Source organism: Lemur catta, chromosome X (assembly GCF_020740605.2).
Source record: "Lemur catta isolate mLemCat1 chromosome X, mLemCat1.pri, whole genome shotgun sequence".
Lineage (NCBI taxonomy): Eukaryota > Metazoa > Chordata > Mammalia > Primates > Lemuridae > Lemur > Lemur catta.
Genome location: NC_059155.1, coordinates 20530265 through 20553008, shown reverse-complemented (window position 1 = coordinate 20553008; position 22744 = coordinate 20530265). Strand labels below are relative to the sequence as shown.

The window sequence follows — 22744 nt, the reverse complement described above, 5'->3', positions numbered from 1 at the left end:
TTCTTACGTTCTTTTTTCTCCTGCTGTAGCTCAACACTAGAAGGGTATTTGAGGAAGGAGCTGACATTCTTGGCATGGTGGTTCACATTTTTCATTCAACTCTACAAGCCAAATAATTACCATTTTAATTTATAAACAATGGAAGATAGTATTTTAGAAAAAAAAATAGTTTCCAGATGTTTTTAGTTATTTCATGAAGATAAAAATAGAGACTTTTACTCAAGCAAAGCTTCTACACTTTAAAATAGAAAAATCTCAAAGTTTAGGGCATATAGTATTATTTGATAGACACATCCATGTGAAAAATCAGTTGACACGTGAGAGGGCACGTATTTGTATTTCATATGTCTAGGTTTGTCAACCAAATAATATCCATCGATAATTGGTAAATTAGTAGATTGTGCCCATGTCAACACTTTCATTCTCAAACTAATGTGTGTTTAATTTAATTGGTTGTTATTGAACTTGAAAGGGCTCTTAGAGAGCAGTAGAGTTTGGAACAATTAGCCTTTGGAACTAAAAAGTAAATAGAAACATAATTTATAGTCAAGATAATTGACCAGTCAGAACAAAACTCTGTTTTGATGTTTAAAAATCCTGTAAAGGGAAGCAGCCTTCAGTCAGATACATCAACAAAAATACAATTAGGTTAGGACCAAGTTAAAGCACAGGCTAGTAGTACATGGATGGATGCTCACTGATTTAAGGATTTGGGCTATGACTATATTTTCTGCAGAATGCTACTAAATCAAATGAATTGGGATGGATAGTCTGAATTGGTAGAAGGATTGAATTAGATAACATTTTTTATTGTGGCAAAATACAGATAACATAAAATTTACCAACTTTACCATTTTAAAGTGTACAATTCAGTGGCATTATGTACATTCACAATGTTATGCAACCATCACCAATATCTAGTTTCAGAACTTGTTTGGTTCTCCCAAATGGAAACCCAGTGCCTATTAAGCAGTCATTCACCATTCCTATCTCCCATCAGCCTCTGACAATTATTAATCTGCTCTCGGTTTTTGTATTTGCCTATTCTGGATATTTCATATAAATGGAATCATACAATATGTGGCCTTTGTGTCTGGCTTCTTTTGCTAGCATAATGTTTTTGAGGTTCATCCATGTTGTAGCATGTATCAGTACTTCATTTCTATTTATGGCTGAATAATACACCATTGTATGGATGTACCACATTTTGTTTAGCCATTCATTCATTGATGAACATTTGTGTCCTATCTACTTTTTGGCTATTGTGAATAGTGCTATTATGACTATTCAAGTACAAGTTTTTGTTTGAACACCTGTTTTTACTTCTCCTGGGTTTATACCTAGGGGTGGAATTTCTGGGTCATGTGGTAATTCTATGTTTAACTTTTTGAGGAACTGCCAAATGGTTTTCTCTAGCAGCTACACCACTTTACGTTACAGTCCCACCAGCAGTGTATGAGGGTTCCAATCTCTCCACATCCTGGCAACACTTGTTATTTTCCTTTTTCAAAAAAGTTATGGTCATGCTAGTCAGTGTAAAGTAGTATCTCATTGTGATTTTGATATGCATTTCCCTATCAAATGATGTTAAGCATCTTTTCATGTGCTTGTTAGCCATTTGTGTATCTTCTTTGGAAAAGTGTGTATTCAATTCCTTTGCCCATTTATTAATTGGCTGTTTGTCTTTTTGTTGTTGAGTTGTAAGAGGTCTTTATGTATTCAGGATACTGGACCCTTATAGGATGTATGATTTATAAATATTTTCCCCCATTCTGTGAGTTGTCTTTTAACTCTCTTGATAGTATCCTCTGATGAACAAATTTTTTAAAAAAAATTGATGCAGTCCAATTTGTCCATTTTTTCTTTTGGTATTTGTGCTTTTGATATCATATCTAACTGTCAAATCTAAGATCCTGAAGATTTACTTCTATATTTTCTTCTAAAAGTTTTAGAGTTTTAGCTCTTATATTTAGGTCTTTGGTCCATTTTGAGTTAATTTTTGTATGTGATGTGAGATAAGGGTCCAACTTCATTCTTTTGCATGTGGATACAGTTGTCCTAGCACCATTTGTTGAAAAGAATATTCTTTTTCCATTGAATTGTCTTAGCACTCTTGTTGAAAATCAGTTGGCCATAGATAAAGGGGTTTATTTTTGGACTCGTAATTCTATTCCATTGATTTATATGCCTATCTTAATATTAGTATTATGCTGTTTTGGTTACTGTAGTTTTATAATAAGTTTTGAAATTGGGAAGTGTGAGACCTCCAATTTTGTTCTTCTTTTTCAAGGTGTTTTGGCTATTCAGGGTCCCTTGCAATTCCATATGAATTTTACAATGAATTTTTCCATATTTTCAAAAAGGCCCATGGGGATTTTGATAGGGATTACATTGAATTTGTAAATCACTTTGAGGAGTATCACCATCTTAACACTAATTTTTTAAATCTATGAACACGAGATGTTTTTCCATTCATTTAGGTCTTTTAAAGTTCCTTTCAGCAATTTTGTGTAGTTTACAGTATACAAGTCTTCTACCTCCTTGGTTAAATTTTTTCTTAAGTATTTTATTCTTTTTGTTGCTATTGTAAATAGAAATGTTTTCTTAATTTCCTTGTGGGATTGTTTATTTCTGTATATATAAATACAATGGATTTTTGTGTGTTGGTCATATGGCCTTCAACTTTGATGAATTCATTTATTAGCTCTAATAGATTTATGGGGATTCTTTAAAATTTTCTCTATATAAAATGTGTCGTTTTTGACTAGAGATAGTTTTACTTGTTGCTTTACAATGTGGATGCCTTTTGTTTCTTTTTCTTGCCTAATTGATCTGGCTGGAACTTCCAGTAGAATATTGAATAGAAGTGGCAAAAATAGACATTTTTGTGTTGTTCCTGATCTTGGGGGAAGCTTTCAGTCTTTTGCCATTAAGAATGATGTTAGAGTGAGATGAGGAGCTTGAGATAAGAACATCCAGGTGGGCCCAATGCAATCACAAGGACCTTTATATGGGCGAGAGGGAGGCAGATTCTAATGTACCGTAAGGAAAGAGGTGGATTCAGTTTGCGTATCCTCTGGATGCCCTAGGGTGTAGACAAGATGAGCTTTGAGCCTACAAACAAGGCTTGGGACGGGATATTATGATGAAGAAATCACTCAGCCTCGGCCTGGCTTTGCAAGGACACCACTATGGATGGATTGCTTGGCAGGAGCCTTAAAAGAGAAGCTGGGAACTGTCAAGTGGAAGAAACAAAGTTTGAATAAATGTCTATTTATCCTTAGACATACTGACTAAATAGCAAAGCCATTATACAGTTTGGCCAGAGCTGAACCCACCAAAGATGCATGGAGACCATTTATGATATTCTCACCTTATTTTTTCAATTTAAAGATCAGTTTTTTAAACATATAGATGGATGGTGAAAATATCTTTTTTTGCATTTAGATATGGTGATATCTTAACTGAAACCACAAATGTCAGAACATAAAAATAATTTCACGCATTCTAAGTGTAAATATAGTGCTTTCAAATACAAAAGGTAGCTTTAATATCTGGTAAATGTTTTAAAAATTATGCATATGTTATGTATACACACACATATCTAATTCTTATTCATGAAACAATTTAAGAACATGGAACTTGTGAATCTTGATCTTTTCTAAAAAGATTTCAGCCACATGTAATTCTATATATTTAAAATGGAAATTTGACCTTGAAATTACTCCAAATACAAAGATATTGTACATTTTACTCAGTTAAATACCCTCTTTGATAAATATTCTACATAATTGAATTGTAAATATGATTGTATGAGTAGAGAAAATTCAAATAAGCAATCTAACTATCTGCAGTTTAGTCTCTTTTTCAATATTAAAATTTCTACACATAATACATTAGTGGTCTGAAAACAGATTTTTTATGCCTTGCAAAAACCAGTCAACAACAGCACTGTATGACATGGTTGAATATTTTATTTCCCTAATATTACTAGACTATAATCAACAGCAAAGAATTGAAAATGTAACAAAACATCTTCTGACACATATTTTGTCAGTGTGCTCTGTGCAATGCAACAATCAAATAGCACTGAACATATTTAGAAACTGACATGGAAAGAAAAATATTTTGTCTAATATTTCCATTTCTCTAATACTTTGACACTTGATCTAGTGTGCCTCAAAATCTCTTCCTTTGCTCTGGGAACGGTACAGTCCCTTAAAAGTTGTTTGTGGTTATGTTGTTTATTGGATATGTGTGATATGACATTTTCCTTTATGTGGGGTGGCAGCACTGGTGGTTTGTCATCCTCCGTCGGCATTCTCACATTTTAGCTGTTTCAGCTACACTTGCTTTAGAATCTGGAATTTATGTCACTGCAGCTACTTGTTCAACATGCAAAATAAACTCTATGCTTCAGACAGAAAAAAAAAATGATGTTAGCTGTGGATTTTTCATATATACATTCTATCCTAGTTTGTTAAGTGGTTTTTTTTTTTTTAACCATGAATGGATGTTGGATTTCATCAAATGCTTTTTCTGCATAAATTGGGAATATCATGTAATATTTATCCTTTATTCTATTAATATGCTATATTACATTTAATGATTTTCATATGTTGAGCCCTCCTTGCAATCCTGGGATAAATCCCAATTGGTCATGATGTATAATTACCTTAATATGCTGTTGGATGTGGTTTGCTAGTATTTTTGCATGTGTATTCATAAGGATATTGTCCTATAGCATTTTTTCTCGTAGTCCTTTTATCTGGCTTTGGTATCATGTTAATGCTGGCCCCAGAATCAGTCAGGAAGTATTCCTTCTTCTATTTATTTGGAAATGTTTGTGAAGGATTGGTATTAATTCTTCTTTAAAAGTCTGGTAGAATTCATCAGTGAAGCTATCTGGTCCTGATATTTTCTTTGTTGAGAGGTTTTGATAGTGATTCAATCTCTTTACTTGTTATAGTTTTATTCAAATTTTCTGTTTCTTCTTGAGTCAGTTTTGGTAATTTGAGTATTTCTGGGAATTTATCTATTTCATATAGATTATCTAATTTGTTGTCATATAAGTATTTGTAGTACCATCCTATAATCCTTTTTATTTCTGTATGGTAATATAATGTTCCCATTTTCATTTCTGATTTTAGTAATTTGTATCTTGTCTCTCTTTTTTCTTAGTCAGTCTAGCTAAAGGTTTGTCAACTTTGTTTTCAAAGAACCAACTTTTGGGTTTGTTGGCTTTTCTCTGTTGTTTTTCTGTTTCCCATTTCATTTATTTCTGCTCTAATCTCTATTATTTCCTTCATTCTGCTAGCTTTGGGTTTCATTTGCTCTTCTTTTTCTAGTTCCTTAAGGTGGAGAGTTCAGTTATTGATTTGAGGTCTTTCATCTTTTTTAACATAGACATATACAGACATATATTTCTCTTTGAGGATTGCTTTTGCTATCCTATAAGTTTTGTTATATTTTATTTTAGTTTTCATTCATGTCAAAGTATTTTCTAACTTTCCTTTTGATTTCTTCTTTGACCCATTGGTTTCTTACGAGTGTGCTATTTAATTTTTACCAATTTGTGAATTTTCCAGTTTTTCCTCTGTTATTGAATTCTAGTTTCATTGTGATCAGAGAAGATACTTTGTATTATTTCAGTCTTTTTATTTTTTTTCTCCCCCTCCCCGACCTCAGTCTTTTTAAATGTATTAAGACTTATTTTGTGGTCTAACATATGGTTTATTCAGGAGAATGTTCCATGCGCACTTCAGAATAATGTGCATTCTGCAGTTGGATGGAGTGTTCTGTGTATGTCTGTTAGGTCTACTTGGTTTATAGTATTGTTTCAAGTCCTCTGTTTCTTTACTGATATTCTGTCTAGTTGTTTATTCATTATTGAAAATGGGATACTGAATTCTCCAACTATTATTGTAGAACTGCCTATTTCTCCCTTCAGTTCTACCAATTTTTGCTTCTTGTTTTGGGGGGTAAGTCTGTGGTTAGATATGTATATGTTTATGATTTTTATATATTCTCGATAGAGTGACTCTTTTATCAATATATAGTGTTAATCTCTATCTTCTGTAACAATTTTTGACTCAAAAAGTCTATTTTGGCTGGGTGTAGTGGCTCGTGCCTATGATCCCAGCACTTTGGGAGGCCAAGGCATGAGGATTGCTTGAGGCTGGGAGTCTAAGACCAAGACCAGCCTCTGCAACAAAGAGAGACCCCATCTCTACAAAATTAAAAAAAATAGCTGAGCATGGTGGTGTGCACCTGTAGTCCCAGCTACTTGGGAGGCTGAGGCGGGAGGATTGCTTGAGCCTAGGAGTTTGAGGCTGCAGTGGGCTATGAACACACCACTGCACTCCAACTTGGGCCACAGAGTGAGATCCTGTCTCAGAAAAAAAAAGTCTATTTTGTTTGTTATTAGTATAGCCACCCAAGCTCTTTTTTTCTTACTATTTTCCTGGAATACCTTTTACCATCCTTTCAATCTATTTATGTCTTTTGATCTAAAGTGAGTCTCTTGTAGACAGGATATAGCTGCATCCTATTTTTTTATTCATCCTGCCAATCTCTCCCTTTTAATTGAAGAGTTTAATTCACTTATATTCATAGTTATTACTTATAAGCAAATAATTCTGCCATTTTGCTCTTTTTTCCCTTTATGTAAGCAATTTTCCAAAAAATTTGGAAATTTCCAAAAATTGCTTACATAATTTTTGTTCCTTAGCTCCTTCATTACTACCTTCTTTTGGGTTTAATTGATTTTTTCAGCATACTGTTCTCATTCCCTTCTTATTTTCTTTTCTGTACATTTAAAAATTATTTTCTTAGTGGTTATCTTGGGGATTATAATTAAGAAAATTAGATAACATTTTAAGACATGTAGTTTTCTCTTTCTATTAATTTGAGTAGGCTAACCATGTATATTCTAGGTTAATGAATAACGTTAAATTATTTATAGTCAACATTTCAAAGCACCAGTCTAAACATTTGTCCTGCTTCAATATAAACCCTCTATTAGTAAATTCAATAATTGAGTCATGTTAATATAGGTTACATGTTGGGCTGGCAGATATAAAGTCTAGTTTTGGGCGGTACATTCAATTTCCTACCTCCCCCAGGCCTGAGGGTTTCTTAGCTATTTCTACCATGCTTCCAGACTTACTAGTTCACTGTGGTGAACACAAGGTAGGCACGTGGCAGCAGCAGAGCAATAGGAGCAGTAGCAGTATCCCAAGAAGCTGCTAGAATCACCATCCCAGCCAGATGTGCTGGCCTGGATGATTCTCTGAGATGCTTATAAATTATGACCCCCCCAAATCATATATTCTCAGATGCCTCCCCACAAACCCAGCTCCTAGTGCCTTCTCATTGAGCAGCAAATAGGGAGCTAAGCAGAGAACCAACGCATCCAAGTTTGCTGTTTTATTGTTTCTTCTCTGAGCTGCTGCCGCCTACTGGTGGAAGGGGGAAACACATATTATCCTTTATGGACCCAGTAGAACTTTTCCTCTAGGCATGCTTTTTCCTCAAAAATCCCCTGGGACAGAATTGGCAGGACTGTCTTAAGCAATTGCTGTCTCAGCCTATTGCTTCCACATTTCTTTGGGTGAATAGTTGGGTGCTTTGTCTCTTTCGGTTCCAGTTAGCAAAGCTTATTGCTTCTTCCCTGCATGATCTTCCTCTTTAGGTCTCATAGCCCTCTGATCTGGTTCCGTGGCTTCAGTTCTTTGAGTATAGGTGAGACAGGCAGTGTGGATGAACAGGTATCTCTGCATGGTATCTGTGACATAATTAGCCACTGTGACTCTCTGTCTCCAGCTTTTACCACCCAGAGGGACAAGCCCAAGCCTCCCCTGGTAGGCACTGTCCTAGCAGGGCCTGACTAATCCACCCACCCTTGAAGCAGAAAATTCTCCTGCTTAGTGCTTCCCTGACCCCACCACCTCCAAAGCCTGGGTCATTCCATCTGTATTCCATAATGAGTCCGTAGAACATTTTTCTTCAATATTGCTTTTAAGGGTAAAAACAACAGTATAGAAAAGAAGTCATACACACACCACCAAATCAGTTTTCACTCCTGAGAAAGGGGTATATCAGCTTAAAGTTTTAGCTGATGAAACACCCTGGCCTTAGTCCCATTGCAGGACAAATGTTGGTATTTAGCCTGTTGGGGGTTAAGTAGCTGTGAATTATTCCGTTATATTGGTTGATGAAGAGTTAATTTAGATTGCTGCAAGGTTGCCTCTTTCTTATCGTGTCTCTAGCTTTACCCAGTGGCTTACTCCATAATTCACCATTACAGTTTAACGAATAAGTCTCTGAAGCCCAGAGTAATCTTTTTTTTTTTTTTTAATCATCTGCCTGTCCAGGCATGCCTGTAGTCTCAGCTACTTGGGATGCTCAGGCAGGAGGATCACTTGAGCCCAGGAGTTCAAGGCTTCAGTGATCGATGATCTTGCCACACCAGCCTGGGTGACAGAGTGAGACCCTGTCTCTAAAAAACAATAAAAATAAATCCTCTGTCAAAGGAGGGCATAATGCCCCCCTCCCCATTGTTGCACAGAGATTTGCAACTTACAAAGTGATTTTGCATATATAGGTGCATTTGATTCTCTCAATGACTCTATAAGGTAGATAGGAAAGATACTGTTACTCCCAATTTAGATGGAAAAAACCTGAGGTTCAGAGAGGTGAAGTGACTTCTCTAAGACCACAGGGCCAATCAAAGATAGAGCTGGGACGTGATCCCAGGACTCTTGACCAAATCTATAGCACTTTTCACCGGAGCATGTGGCCTCTAGCAGTTCTCTAACTTTGTGCAACCGATGCCCAGCAATAGCGACAGCAGCTAACATTTAAGACTTTCTTATGTGAAAGGCATAGTGCTAACTAAGAACTTTAGTATCATTTTATTTAATCTTTACAACAATAAACCAAAGTATGTACTAATATTATTCTCATTTTACAGACATGAAAACTGAGGCTCAAAAAGCTTAGGGAACTTGTTCAAGGCCAAATAGCCAATAAATGGGATGGCTAGAACCTCAAATTCAGGCCTATTTAATTCCAAAGTCCATGTTCATATTCTCTCTGCTAGCTAAGAAACTGAAGAGATTGTGATTGAGGGGAAGGGGCTGCAGGGAATATCTGAAATTCTATCTCCTAGAACTTTCAAGTTGGCAAAAATGTTGGCTGCAACAGTTTTTATGTAACAAGGATTCCGAGTGAAGCAGCAGCTGTGCAGGAACTCTCAGGAATGGGCACGTAAGCCATTTTGGCACACCCGGGGAATTAAAATCCTAACAGCCATTATTGGGTCTCACACCCTGTGCCAGTACCTCTTGGTACAGAAGCCTCCCACCAAGAACCCCTTTTCCCACCAAGAGTTGCTTCTCCTTCTGGAGACATTCCAAAGACTGCATGCCTTTCTAGCTTTTGACTGAATGGCTCCCACAGAGCCCAGCTCCCTAGCATCTCAGTGTCAAAGCCTCCCAGACAGTTTCAGAGTGTATTTTTTCCCCAGGGTGACAGCTTTCCAGGCCACATGCTTGATGAAACCTGGGCCTAAACAGCCACCAGGTACTGCTTTTATGTAAGACGTAACCATCAGGGCTTTCCTTTGCTCTAAGGCAGCAGCCAAACTGCTCTGTTCCTACTCAAAAGTGGGAAACCCTAGCATCAAACAACAGAAAAAGAAATCATCAAAAAGGTGATCAAAAGGTGCATTTTTGACTGAACTACTTTGCACTGGGTCTAGAAACTTGAGAGGAGGGGAGAAAAAAAAGAAGCTAAAATGTGTTTTAATTTTCCAAAGAGCAGCCCTTAACCCTGCTAACAGCAAAGGCATGTCTAGCTCCCTACTAACCAGCACTAAAGGATCCCTTCCCTGGCTCAAGGCCCGAACCAGGGTCCTTCCCCAGGAAGATTCTAGGTTACTAGGTACCAGGCCTGGCACACCTCCCAGATGTTGAGGCAAAAGGAGCCCATTTAACTCCAGGTGTTAATCAGAAACTGTCTGTGCTAAACCCCCTCTACAACACAGGAGAAGAAATGAAAACATCTCAGCCTTCCTTAATGATATGCACATTGGGTTCAGAGAGGGCACGTTGGCTCTCCGAGTTCAGGGAAGGAGGAGTCGGGTTGGAGGGGGTGAGGAAGCAGATGTAGAGAAAGGAGTGCCGTTTCCTCCACTCTTCTTTCAGAATCTTGCCAGGAAGGGATTTGATTTGCTTTTTCTGGGTAACCCATAAAATCCTGTGGTTGGCTCTGTGGTCACTTTTCTAGGTTGCTCCTAACCAATAGGGCCGAGGGAAAGAGTAGGGCCTAAGAGGGAGCCCCACTTCCCAGAGGGAATCTATGTGTTCCTGGCTTCTCTTCTAAGGCAACTGATGGGATTATTTAGGAACTTGCTGCACTATTTGAAAATGGGAGCCTTTCTCTTCATGATCGAGGTCTAGGCAGTGGTTCTCAACCCTGGCCCCTGGAAGACTCACCTTTTCAACACTCATTCCAGGTGATTTTGATGCTGGGGTGTTCCCAGACAATACATTGAGAAATAATGGCCGGAGTTCCAGAGAGCGTATAATTAGTTTATTTAATTCACTGATAAGTTTAAGGAAAGTCATAGAATATACATTTGCTCTATACCCACACAACATACTTTAAACCCAGGAACAGAGATCCTCTTGGGGCTGTTTTAAATCACACATCGAAGCTTGAGCTCCATAGTCAGGTGGGGATAATGCTTGATGACTTTGCTCTCTAATTTTTAGCCCGGGTTTGAGGATAGCTGTGGGTTTGTGTTTAGGTTGTTGTCTAGAGATTCCTTAGTGAGGGTGAAGCTAACACAGGGAGACTAGAGGCCATTATTAAGTTCGATGGACTCATGGCTTAGGCTGGGATTGGGAACAGATAAGACCTCTCCTGCACATACCTGATCTAGAAATTGCCAGATTTTTGCTGAGCCTGATTTTTCTATTATACTATAGAATGAATTTCACTAAAGTAAACAATGCTATTGTCTGTAGTGTTTATACCACAAGATTTGGGGCTCCAGCTGAATTGAAAATGTTTGTTTATTAAATGCATATTTCCTTGCTGTGTAGGCATCATAAGTTAGCTTTCATGCAAAGCAGATTTGGGTGGTTCCTTTTAGGGTTTCCAGATCCTCAGACCTCCTTGTCTTTCTCCTTCTACCTTTGGCTGGAGCTAGTGAGGGCTCAGAAGGAATAAGTAAAATGATGCAGGGAATAGAAGGGCTTGTTCTGATGACCCCTCAGAAAGGCAACATCTGTTGGAAGCTTTTAATATATTTAATTCACCACTTCAAAGCGTTTATTGAACAACTGCTGTGTACCAAACACAGTTTGAGGTGCTGGGGATATAGTAGTAAATAGAACAGATGAAAACTCTTCTTCATGGAGTTTATATTGTAGTGGGGGATATGGACAATAAATAAGATAAATAAGGAAAACATATGGTATGTTAGATAGTGATAAAAGTGACCAGGAGAAAAGCAATGCAAGGAAGGGGATTATGAATTATCAGAGCTAAACATTTTAAATAGGTTGGCCATGGAAGGCATCTCTGAGAAAGGTGGGTTTTGAATCAAGACCCAAAGGAAGTGAGGGAGAGCATGACCAGCAGAGGGAACAGCAAGTGCAAAGGGCCTGAGGCGAGATCATACCTCGAGTGTTTGAAGAACAGCAAACCAGCAGTGTATCTGGAGCAGAAAATGGCAGATGATGTGGTCAGAGACAACAGGGAGACAAAGAATGTGAGGTTAGTGGGAACATAGATGTCGTCATCCAGTCCCAAAAAACCAGAGCTGTGAGACTACCCTGAAGCACAAAAAAGGTTAGAACAATAAAACAAGAGCTTTTACTGTATACATTGAAGGTTAAATTTACAATTGCAATAGATAACACAAGCCAAATAAACAATATCAGGAAGAGGTGGTATATAAATTCATGGATGACAGTTGCATAAAGAAGTTAAGGAAGGCTTGGGACCACTCCTAATTTTGTATGATTGACCCTACAAAAGACAGTGTAGCATTCCTGACTTTTCCAAGAATCAAGAAAAGAATGATGAGCTGGATTTATCATCAGCCTGACCCATTAGCTCTGTGTTAAGTCCCCAGGCATTGGAATCACAGGCCATAAAAGGACATGTTTGGAACTATGATAGTAGCTAAAGTTCCATTGTATGTCAATCACTGGATCAGCATACAGTAGTGGAGGGAAATATGAAAGCTGCAAGTACCAGAGGGGTCCCTGGCACTTTGCAAAGCTAGATTGAAAAGAACTTAGTGGGTAAACACAAATGGAAATTCTGTCTACCTGCTAAATTACATCATTTGCTACTGGCATCCAGGAGAGAGATGGCTTATCACCTGGTCTTCAAAGGGGCTTCCCTTAACAGAATTCTGAAGCTTCTTAGGAATGGAAGGAGCTCTGGGATGGCTTTTTGAGATGTGGAAAGTGTTCTTCCCAGAATCCCAGAGGAGACTATTTTGAAACTCCTGCAGGGGAATTCAACTAGTTATCCTAGAACCAAATAGTTCAGAGAGATGGAGACAAGCCATAAGGAGGGCAAGGTTCCAGGCTCCATCCCCACCCCACTGGAGGTGGGAGCACTCAGCTCCTGAGGGGCCTCCCACCAGCCTTGCTCTCAGGAACAGTAATTATGAATAAAGGCAGTGTGCTCTCTATGAAAACGCAGCTTGCACACAGGCCCTCTTCCAACCTGATTTTCTTCCCTCCACCCAACCCTTCCATGTAGAAATCGCAGAGCCTTGCTGGGTTTCACTGACACAGATTGTGCCTCTCACCTCAGCCAATAAGAAGGGGATGTGGGACAAGAGAACATGCAGGGTTTCCTCTGGCCTTGTAAATTCCATTAAGTGGTTGTGATCCTATCCCAAGGGCAATGGGATGCCCCTGTATGCTTTCGCAGCAGGAGAGTAACTCGAACTTCTTCCTGTTTCTTGTTTTCATCTGCAAGGGAACCAGTACAAGTGTGGAGCTTGCCTCTAATGAATGAGCCTGTTGACTGGGAATGCAGGAAAAAGGGACAGTAGTTCAGGAAGGATTTCTTATCTAGGAATTCTTCAGCCAGAAGAATTTCCAACGTTTGAGAGCAGTGGCAGCATATGGGTTGACTTGTTTATTTTCCTTACCCTCTGCAGAGCTCTGAGACACCATCCGGACCTGATGACTCCCAGTCCCTGACTGCGTTTGCCACGCATGCCTCTCCCAGCAGCACCCAGCTGCCCGTTGGTTTCAGCACCCCAGCCACCACCAAGGGCTGTTTGGATTCTTCGGCTGCTCGACACAAGATGGCCTTAAATCCTCGGAAACAAAAGAAGAAAAAGAACCTTCAAGTGACTGTAAGTCCTTGAGAGACCCAGGAATAAACTCCTATATATAAAAAATGAAAATGAATTCCAGCCTTTGCAAACTGCTCCTAGGGAAATGGTATGGTTTAGGAGACCCATACCCTAAGCAGAGATGGCAAAGTTGAGGGCACTGTGCTGGGCTTGACACCCTCAGAAGAGTGAGCAAGCTTGCATCCATCAGGTGGGGTGTACTATTCATTTGGAACTTATATAAAAGGGATTAAAGGCAGCAGAAACACTGAGTCACTTAAACCTCCAGAAACCGCTGATTGGTTTAGCATCGGGGAATTCACTCAGCCCTCTTTGTAGAGGATATTCAACCCTCACCCCAGATCAGGATTCTTCTCGTTGTTAATCAGATGAGACCCATTATTGATGAATTGCAGCACTTTTCTACTCATTTGGAGGTCAGGCTTCCAGCAACTCCAAACATTCAAAACTCAGTTGTTAGCCCCTCCAGAGATCTCCAAATAGATGTCACAAAGTTCTGCCATATGACTTTCTAGGAAGCAGACCTACTATGTTAAAAGCATGGCCTGCCAGGTGTGGTGGCTGATGCCTGTAATATTAACACTCTGGGAGGCTGAGGCAGGAAGGTCATTTGAAGCCAGGAGTTTGAGACCAGCCTGGGCAACATAGTGAGACCTCGTCTCTACAAAAAATTTTAAAAATTAGTAGGGTGTGGTGGTGTGCACCTGTAGTCCTAGCTATTCAGGAGGCTGAGGCGGGAGGATTACTTAAGCCCAGGAGTTTGAGGCCACAGTGAGCTATGATCACGCCACTGTACTCCAGCCTGGGCAACAGAGCAAAACCCTGTCTCAAAACAAACGAATGAACAAATAAATAAAACATGGCCACAGATCACACTTAGAGACTCAACAGTAAAGAGAAGTGACATCTAATAGCAGAGAGAGATGACAGGAACAATCTGGGGCCATTTAGTATTGGGGCTTAAGAACTTTGCCCACCTCAGTACATCCCTCAGGGCCACATTATATCATAATCCAATGTAATGGATCGTGTTCATTATTTGTCTGAGTCAAGAAAAGGTGGATTATGTTCCCTGATCCCCGTTTAAGAAGTTAGGGAAGTAATGCGTTTAGAAAAGGTTTTTACTAAAAGTTAAGAACTAAAAGATGCTGGTGTTTAAAAAGGGTGTGTCAGTTAGCTGGAGAGTTCACTTTGGTCAAACACCCAATTCCCTAGCTTATCAAGGAGTGATCTAAAAAACAAAAGCACCCAATTCCCCAGTGATTCTGGGCTAAAAATAAGAGGCTGTAAATCAGAGCAGGAAGAAACTAAATGATTGTGTAGTACAAGCATTTTTGCAGGGGAGGACGTTAAAGCACAAATAATTCAAGTACATCCCCAAAGTCCCAGGTGGCAGCAGGTCTAGGGCCTGAATCCAGTCTTCTGACTTCTGGCCCAGTACTTTTTTCACTCCACCACGTTGCCTCTAGCTTAAACATCTCAATTTCACTTTGGAATGTGAGCAAAATACAAGTTGAATAGTTGGAGAAGCAGGGGGGCTGAGGAAAGCTCTCTGGTGGTCCTGAGAGGATCTCCTTAGTTTGGTGTCAAGGAAGGGGTGACCAATTACTAGGTGCCCAACCTTATATATGCATTATCCCCTGGACGCCTCACCACAAGCCTAAGAGACGGGTAATGTTGACTTTCTCCCTTATTCATAGCCTAGCTGAGAAAAGGCCTGGGCAGCACCCTCTGAGAAGGCTGAGACATCTACTTCTTCCCTGTCACTCTCTCCCTGACACATGGGTGAATAGAAAAAGGTCCGAGATAATTTATGACACAGGGGCTTCTACCATTTTCTTACTGCTCTGGAATTTCTTAGACCTGCAAGTCCCACAGGAGGCTTCTCCTCATCTCACGTTTATAGATGTGGACACAGAGATTCATAGAATAACTTGCCTAAGGTCACATGGCAAGTAAATGATGAAGAGATTTGAATCCAGGTCTATCTGCCCTCATTTACTCAAAAGCAAATGATTTTGAGCTGAGTCTGTTTGCACAGGCACTTTGAGTGGGAGTATAAAGAGTTGTATGTATTTCTTTACATGCATCCCATAAAGGGATTGCACTAAGCAAATTCCAGACACTGTTCAGTGCAGTGTTTCTCTGACATTTCCAGAGCTGCACTGTAATTATCTAAAAACCTTGTTTATACTAAACCAATTTCAACTCATTCAGTATAAGGGCTGAGCCCTTCATCTTTTCCTTTCTTCTCTCCCAACAAAACCCCAATCCTCTTTCTTCTTTTGAACTAGAAAGACATAATTTATGCTTTCACTAAAGTCCCTGAAAAGAAGCCAGATAGGATTTGGATTTGGCTCGCAAGTCCGGTGAAGCAAATCTGAGAATTCCAGTGTCACCAAAGGCATGATTGCCATCAGGCCCAGCAACCCTATTTTCAGATTTCTGGCCTTCCAGTGTGGTTCAGTAGTGTCTGGGTTGTTTCAAAGAGATCCCTGCAGCCTATCACTCAGAGATCAGAAACCCCAAATGGGGATGAACCACTTCCAATAGGTAGAATGATTCCCAGGGATGTCTCAATGATGGATGCCATTGGAAATGACTTCCATTTTTAATACTATTGTTAGGCACCCAGCATCAAGGACCTTTTTCCTAATTTTTTTTTTCCTTTCACAACCATGAAGGGATAGGCGGAGGGCACATCAGCCAGATTCAAGCTCTTTCTTTCCCTATTTTAGGTGAAACTGAAGCAGGAGGAGTCTGAAGAAGAAAAGATTACAACCAAACCAAAAGAAGCCAACCAAAAGGAGCTGAAAAAAGACAGTGCAGGTTGGCACATCTTCACTTTCACCCAGAAACACGTGTGACAGGCTTCATTTCACAATGCTATGTGACAGGAGCTATACACAAGAATTAGCCAGGACTGCTACCCTCAGTCTTCAGAGCTTTCCATTTAAGATGCAGATGAAGGTGGTCCAGGTTTCTCCATCTAAACTACCAAATTAGTACAGTTGCCACTTGGGTGGGATTTAGGTTAAAGGGTCATACCTGGATTCCTATTTTATCTAAAAGAATTTTCAGCCAAAGAGATGTTTCATGTGTAAATGTGTTTAATCCTCTCTCAGGCTAATGTACATGCTGAGTTCCTCAATGAGCCCAGATAGGAGAGTGCTAGTCAGTGACTTACCCTTTAAGCATTCTTCTTCAACAGCAGAACCAGACAAGAATAATAGAATTGGCCCCCCAAATCATTTTTTAAAGTAGCCTTTCTCTTCCAATAGAGAGAAAAGGTCTTGTGTTAACAGTGAGACCATTTCCCATATCCAGGGGCAGAGAGAGCTTGGGCAGCTGCAAACAGATGTCCTTGGCAGCCAACATCTGTCAAATCCCCAAACAACAAATACCACCCGAGTGAAAATCTCTCTGTGTGTTTGTGTGTGTGCATATGTGGATGTTGGCTCCAGCTGAAGGCAAGCTAATTTCAAGCAATATTTGATAAAACAAAATCCAGTTCCACAAATTAAGTTGAATAGTTATTCATCTTTTTGCCACAAAGGATTTCATATGTGGGTTCAAAGACAGGATATTCCCAAACACATTTTCCCACGAAAACTAACAAAACCACAAAACTGTCCTGCAAAAAAATAGAAAGAAAGATTAAATGAGTAATATTTTATGTTGTTTTCAGATTTATTTTTTTAATAGTTGTCTCTTTTACACACACAGGCTAGAACCAAGTCAATACCCTTGGGGCAGATACTTTGGTTGGTTTTCCATATAATGGGAGTGGTTTGGAGCACAACCAGCTATTCCAGCACTGTATGCTGGATGTGAGATGTGCGCTGGATGCGATATGAAGCCACTAGATGGAGCTAGGGATACAGCAGATGGTGAGGGAAGGAAGGCAGCAAGGAGTCCTTTCACCTGGGGATCAAATTAAGTTCCTTAGACAAAGTACTGGAAAGCACTAGAAAGGAGAGGAGCAATCTATATAACTGCTACCTTGTGTTTGACCAGAGGCCTGTTAAGGTGTTCCAAGAATTGCTTTGCATGTATATTACACAGGATTATTTTAATACAAGAGAGGAGAAATTAGAAGAAAAGAGGGCCATAACTCAACCTCCCAGATAACTCCTATTGATACCTTTCCAAAAAAATAAATTAAAATAAAAGCAATACATGCATACGAAATGAAATTTCAAGCAGTTCAGATAAACATTAAGTAGAAAATAGAAGAGCTAAATATAAAGTAAAAATTTCCCTTCCCCCTGCCCCAGTCAGTTTCCTCAAAGGTAATCATTGTTATAAGTTCAAATTTTGCCTTTTGATATTTCTCACACCCAATGGTGGACCAGACTGTTGATAAAATGGTGATGAGCCAACCCAGGAATCAGTTCATAAAACTGGCATTTCCTTCTGATTTAAAAATGTCCGAACTGCAGAAGGCTAATAGTGACCAAGTTACTCTCTGTCTTCTGAACAGCCACTTCTCCATACTAGGGAATTCAGTAGCAAATAGGTACCCATTGGGCCAGGGCATAGTATTCTTATTTTAGGAAGTCAAAAGCACATATGTTTCTCCTTTCCTTATTTGTCTTTGGTACAGGTCTCTCAAGCCAGGAACAGAACAACAAAACTGAGATTTATGATAAGAAGATAACAGATCAGGCTCTAAACACAAATGCTGCTGCAAGTCTGGGCTATCCAGTATTAGCAGCATATGGAACAAGATGGAGAGGAAAAGGATCAAGTACTTCCAGGATGAGTGAGTGTGGATCCAAAGGAAGAAGATTTAAACAATCCAGTAAAAGGTACAGCCTGGGCCACAGAGCTGGGTACTCATCTACTGATAAGACTGACAGAAATTTCTGCCATCTGCCCTTGGAGGAGCAAGTCGTGGAGAAGCCTACAACTGCACAAGCAGAAACCATCACTTCTCAGGAGTTTCTTTCAGATAAAGATGACACAGGCAAGAGAAATGTCGGCATAGACTTCGAAGCCAGAAAAGCATCAGCACAACCCATTCCTGAAGACGTGGAAGAGTCCATGGCTAGTGGTTCACTACCATGCCATGAAGAGGAGGCTTCTGGAGCTACAAAGACAGAAGCCAGAGCTTCTCTTTTACCAATGGAGAAAAGCCTTTTTACAACCCAAAAAGAGGCCATTCTATCAGTGGCAGCAGAGGCTCAGATGGTCACAGATCCTTCTCATATCCAGCCGGAAGAGAAAGAAGCTTTCAGTCTTTGTTCACAAAATGCCCAATACAAAATGCAGTCAGCCCACAATGTCCCAAGTATCCACAAAGGAAAGCTTCCTAGAAATGCTCTCCAGGCCTTTGCAACAAGCATTTGGGGTATGATGGGTGCTACCAGTACTACAGCTGAGGGAGGCATTTCTGCCCAGAGGCTACTTCCCAGAAGCCTTGCCCAGTCATTGAGGAAGCCTGAAGCTGAAGAAGTCCCCTCAGATTCGGAGAGTGCTTCAGAGGAGGGGAGTGGTTCTGAGGAGCAGCTGGCTCCTGGACACGCTTTCCAGTCCTTGGGGAAGCCTGAAGATGAACAAGAAGTCTTCCCAGAATCAGAAGGTTTAGCTGTGGGATTAAGCCATTTTGAGAAGCGGGTGCCTCCTGGATGCTCTCCCCAGTCTTTGGGGAAGCCTGAAGCTAAAAGAGTCTCCTCAGATTCAGAGAGTATTCCCAAGGAGGAGAGCGGTTCTGAGGAACTGGCTCACAATCACTCTTCCCAGTCCTTGGAGAAGCTTGAAGATGAACAAGAAGTTTTGTCAGAATCAAAAAGTTTTTTTGTGGACTTGAACAGCTCTGAGGAGGAGCTGGTCCCCAGATACACTTCCCAGTCCTCACAGGAGCCTGAAGATGAAGAATTCTCCACAGATTTCGATAGTTATGTTGAAAAGTACAACAGTGCTGAGGATTGGAGCAGCTCAGAGGAAGATCTGCCCCTCAAACACCCTGCCCAGGCCTTGGCGAAGCCCGAAGACCAAGAAGAAGTCACTTCAGTTTCAAAGAACCCTTCCAAAGAGGGGAATGCTTCTGTGCAGCAACTGGCTCCCAGACACCCTTCTCAGCCTACTGGGAGGCCTACTGTTGAGCAACAAGTCTCCGCCATCTCAGTGAGCACTGCTGCAGAATGGAGCAGTTCTGCGGAGCCTATGCCTCCCAGACGCCCTTTCCAGCCAGGGGTGAGCCCTACCTGGGAGCAACAAGTCTCTGCAGGTCCAGAGAGCATTGCTGCGGAGTGGGGCATATGTATGGAGCCGCTGCCTCCCAGAATGTATTCTAAGCGCCTGATGAGGTCGAAAGTTGAGCAAAAAGTCTCCTCCAGTTCAGAAATTACAAGTATGGAAGGGGCTGTTTCTATGGAGCTGCTGCCTACTAAATGTCCTTCCCAGCCCTTGGTGAGGCCAATGGTCAAGCAACAAGTCTCCGAAGGTGCAGAGAGTGCTGCTGTTGAGGGGAGCATTTCTATGAAGCCTCTGCCTCCTAAACTTATTTCCCAGCCCATGATGAACTCTAAAGTTCAACAAAACGTGTTCTTAGGTTCAGAGGGTGTTGCTGAGACAGTCATTTCTGCGGAGCCTCTTCTCTCCAAATATTCTCCCCAGCACTTCACAAATCCTCAAGTCCAGCAAGTCTCAGAAAGCACTGCCATTGAGGAAGGCATTTTTGTGGAGCTGCCGCCTCCTGGATGCCCTTCCCAGCCCTTGGGGAGGCCTAAAGTGCAGCCACAGATAATTACCCTAAACTCAGCAAACACTTCTGCAGGATGGAGTGGTCCTGTGGAGCCAGTGCCTCCCAGACACACCTTCCAACCATGGGTGAACCCTAAATTTGAGCAACAAGTCCCTGCAGGTCCAGAAAGTGCTGCGGCTGAGGGGAGCATTTCTATGGAGCCAATGCCTGCCAGATGCCGTTTCCAGCCATGGGTGATCCCTATATTTGAGCAACATGTCTCTGCACGTTCAGTGAGTGCTTCTGCAGAATGGAGTGGTTCCGTGGAGCCCATGCCTCTCGGACGCCCATTCCAGCCATGGGTAAACCCTAAATTCAAGCCACAAGTCTCTGTAGGTCCAGAGAGCTCTGCTGCTGAGGGGAGCATTTCTATGAAGTCAAGGCGTCCCAGACCTCATTCTCTGCCCCGGATGAGATCAGTATTTGAGCAAGAAGTCTCCTCAGGCTCACTGAGCACTTCTGCAGGAAGGAGCACCGGTCCCGTGGAGCCAATACCTCCCAGATATGCTTTCCAGCCTTCGGTGAACCTGAAATTCAAGCAACAAGTCTCTGCAGGTCCAGAGAATGTTGCCACTGAGAAGGGCATTTCTTCAGAGCTGCCAATTCCCAGAAGTCAGTCCCAGTCCACTGTGAAACAGAGAGTCCAGCAAATGTCCTCAAGTGTTAACAACGCTGCTGTTGAGGCAGGCACTTCTGAGAGGCCACTGCCTCCCACATATCCTACCCAGTTCTCGGTGAAGTCTAGAGTTCAGGAAATGTCCTCACGTCTAGAAAACACTGCTATTGAAGAAGGCATTTCTAAGAAATCTCAGTGTCCCAGGGCTCCTTCCCAGTCATTCGTGAAGTTTATGGCACAGCACGTCTTTTCCGAGAGCCCTGCTGTTGAGGGAGGCATTTACATGGATCCTCTGTCTCACAATCCTTTTAAATCTTCCTCGAAGCCTAAAGTCAAGCACCAAGGGTTCTCAGACTGGGAGAATGCTGACCCTGAGCGAGGCATTTCTGTGAAGATGCTGCCTGTGAAGCACCCTTTCCAGTCCGCGGGGAGGCCCAAAGACCCACAAGAAGGTTTCTCATATTCAGAAAGTACTCCTATGAAGTGGAGCAGTTCTGAAAAGAAGCCACCTATGAGACAGCTTTCCCAGGACTTAGGGAAGCTTGAGCACCAGCAACAAATCTCCTCAGTTTCTAAGAGCTTTTCTGAAGAGGGCAAGAAATATGAAGAGCAGATGCCTTCCAGATGCCCTTCCCAAGCCTTGGATGGGTCTGAAATCCAGCCACAGATTTTCCCAATGGGCTCAGTGAACATACCTGTAAAGTGGAGCAGTCCTGAGGAGCACCTGCCCCCCAGTGACCCTTTCCAGGCTTTTGGAGACCCTGAATATCAGCAACACGTTTATTCAAGTTCTGCTCCTGCTGAGGGAACCATTTTTGAGAGCAGTGCTGGCAGCTGGTCCCTACCAAGAGTCTCAGCTGCTCCAAACAAAACCAAGAAGCACAGCCAAGGTTCTGAAGACCTCACTAAGAGCATCCTGACGCCTGCTACCAAACCTGGGAAGTTTACCACTGATCCTGCCTGGCAAACATCCATTTCTGGCGGCACTTACTCTAAGGAAGAAGTTCTTGAGAGTGATGGTAGAAATAATAACCACCATTCAGATTTATCCAATGAGGCTGATGTTGAAAAGCTTTTTGGAGTTCGACTGAAAAGAATCCCTTCCTCACAGAAGTATAAAAGTGAGCAACAAGATCACTTTACCGAGCTTCCTTCCTTGCCCTTGGGTCCAGTCTCATCCTCTGCAGGTAGGGAATGTCAGATCAGAAGCAGCTCTTCCCAGGGGCTCCTGAACACTGCAGAGAACCTCACTGCAATATCTGGCTTTGCAGAGAAGCAAAATAGCAAGTCCAAATCTGAAGGCATGGCCAAGAAGAAACCTGCTTACAAGACCTCAGGTGAGACTTTTATCTCTGCAGATGGCAAGTAGGTACCAAGTAGAAGGAAGAACTGGAAACAAAGCCTTAAATAGGCCTTAAAGTTTCTCCTAGCCTCGCCTAGTAAGTTGAAGCTTTGTTAGGGCTGGCTTGTAGATTTGGCAAGATAGTGCCCCATTCTAGATTAATAGATTTGGAAGTAGTTAATTTTGAGTCTTCTCCTCTAGACACACATCCACATTCCATAATGGACACATGACCATCTCCCCATTCCCTCTTCCTCCACTCTGTGTACACCTTACATTTGGATGGAATTTTATGCTTTTCTCAAAATACTTTTACATGTACTGTGCTCCTCCCCAGCACCATGTGGATTTTTAAAGCCAACTTATTAATAGAGCATTATGTTCAGACTCTCAGCCTGAAATCTTAATTTACTGTAAATGTTTGTACTCTCAAGTTTCTTCATTTACCTGAAATATCTAAGAATCCAGAGCTAGGTGATCTTTGGTGCACTCTCCCCAAACCTTTGTACATTCACACTCACCATCACATAGTCTTGTATATGCCTGTAACCACACCTCTGTAGCCACACACTTGCGTGAGACACTGCAATGTTAAAAATATTCCAAGATTTTCCTTGGAGTGAGAGGAATGACATCAATGGA

The 22744-nt window shown here is 41.2% G+C and overlaps 1 protein-coding gene across 1 annotated transcript in view; it reads left to right on the top strand.

Annotated features, from left to right (window-relative positions):
* The window catches only part of KIAA1210 (KIAA1210 ortholog), a 43730-nt gene that overhangs the window by 16416 nt on the left and 4570 nt on the right, over positions 1-22744 (top strand). Inside the window, exons 6-11 of the mRNA XM_045537818.1 lie at positions 13196-13396; positions 16135-16225; positions 18003-18872; positions 19077-19628; positions 19845-20254; positions 20684-22097. Of these exons, the coding sequence (XP_045393774.1) occupies positions 13196-13396; positions 16135-16225; positions 18003-18872; positions 19077-19628; positions 19845-20254; positions 20684-22097 (3538 nt within the window). The remainder of the gene's footprint in view (positions 1-13195; positions 13397-16134; positions 16226-18002; positions 18873-19076; positions 19629-19844; positions 20255-20683; positions 22098-22744) is intronic.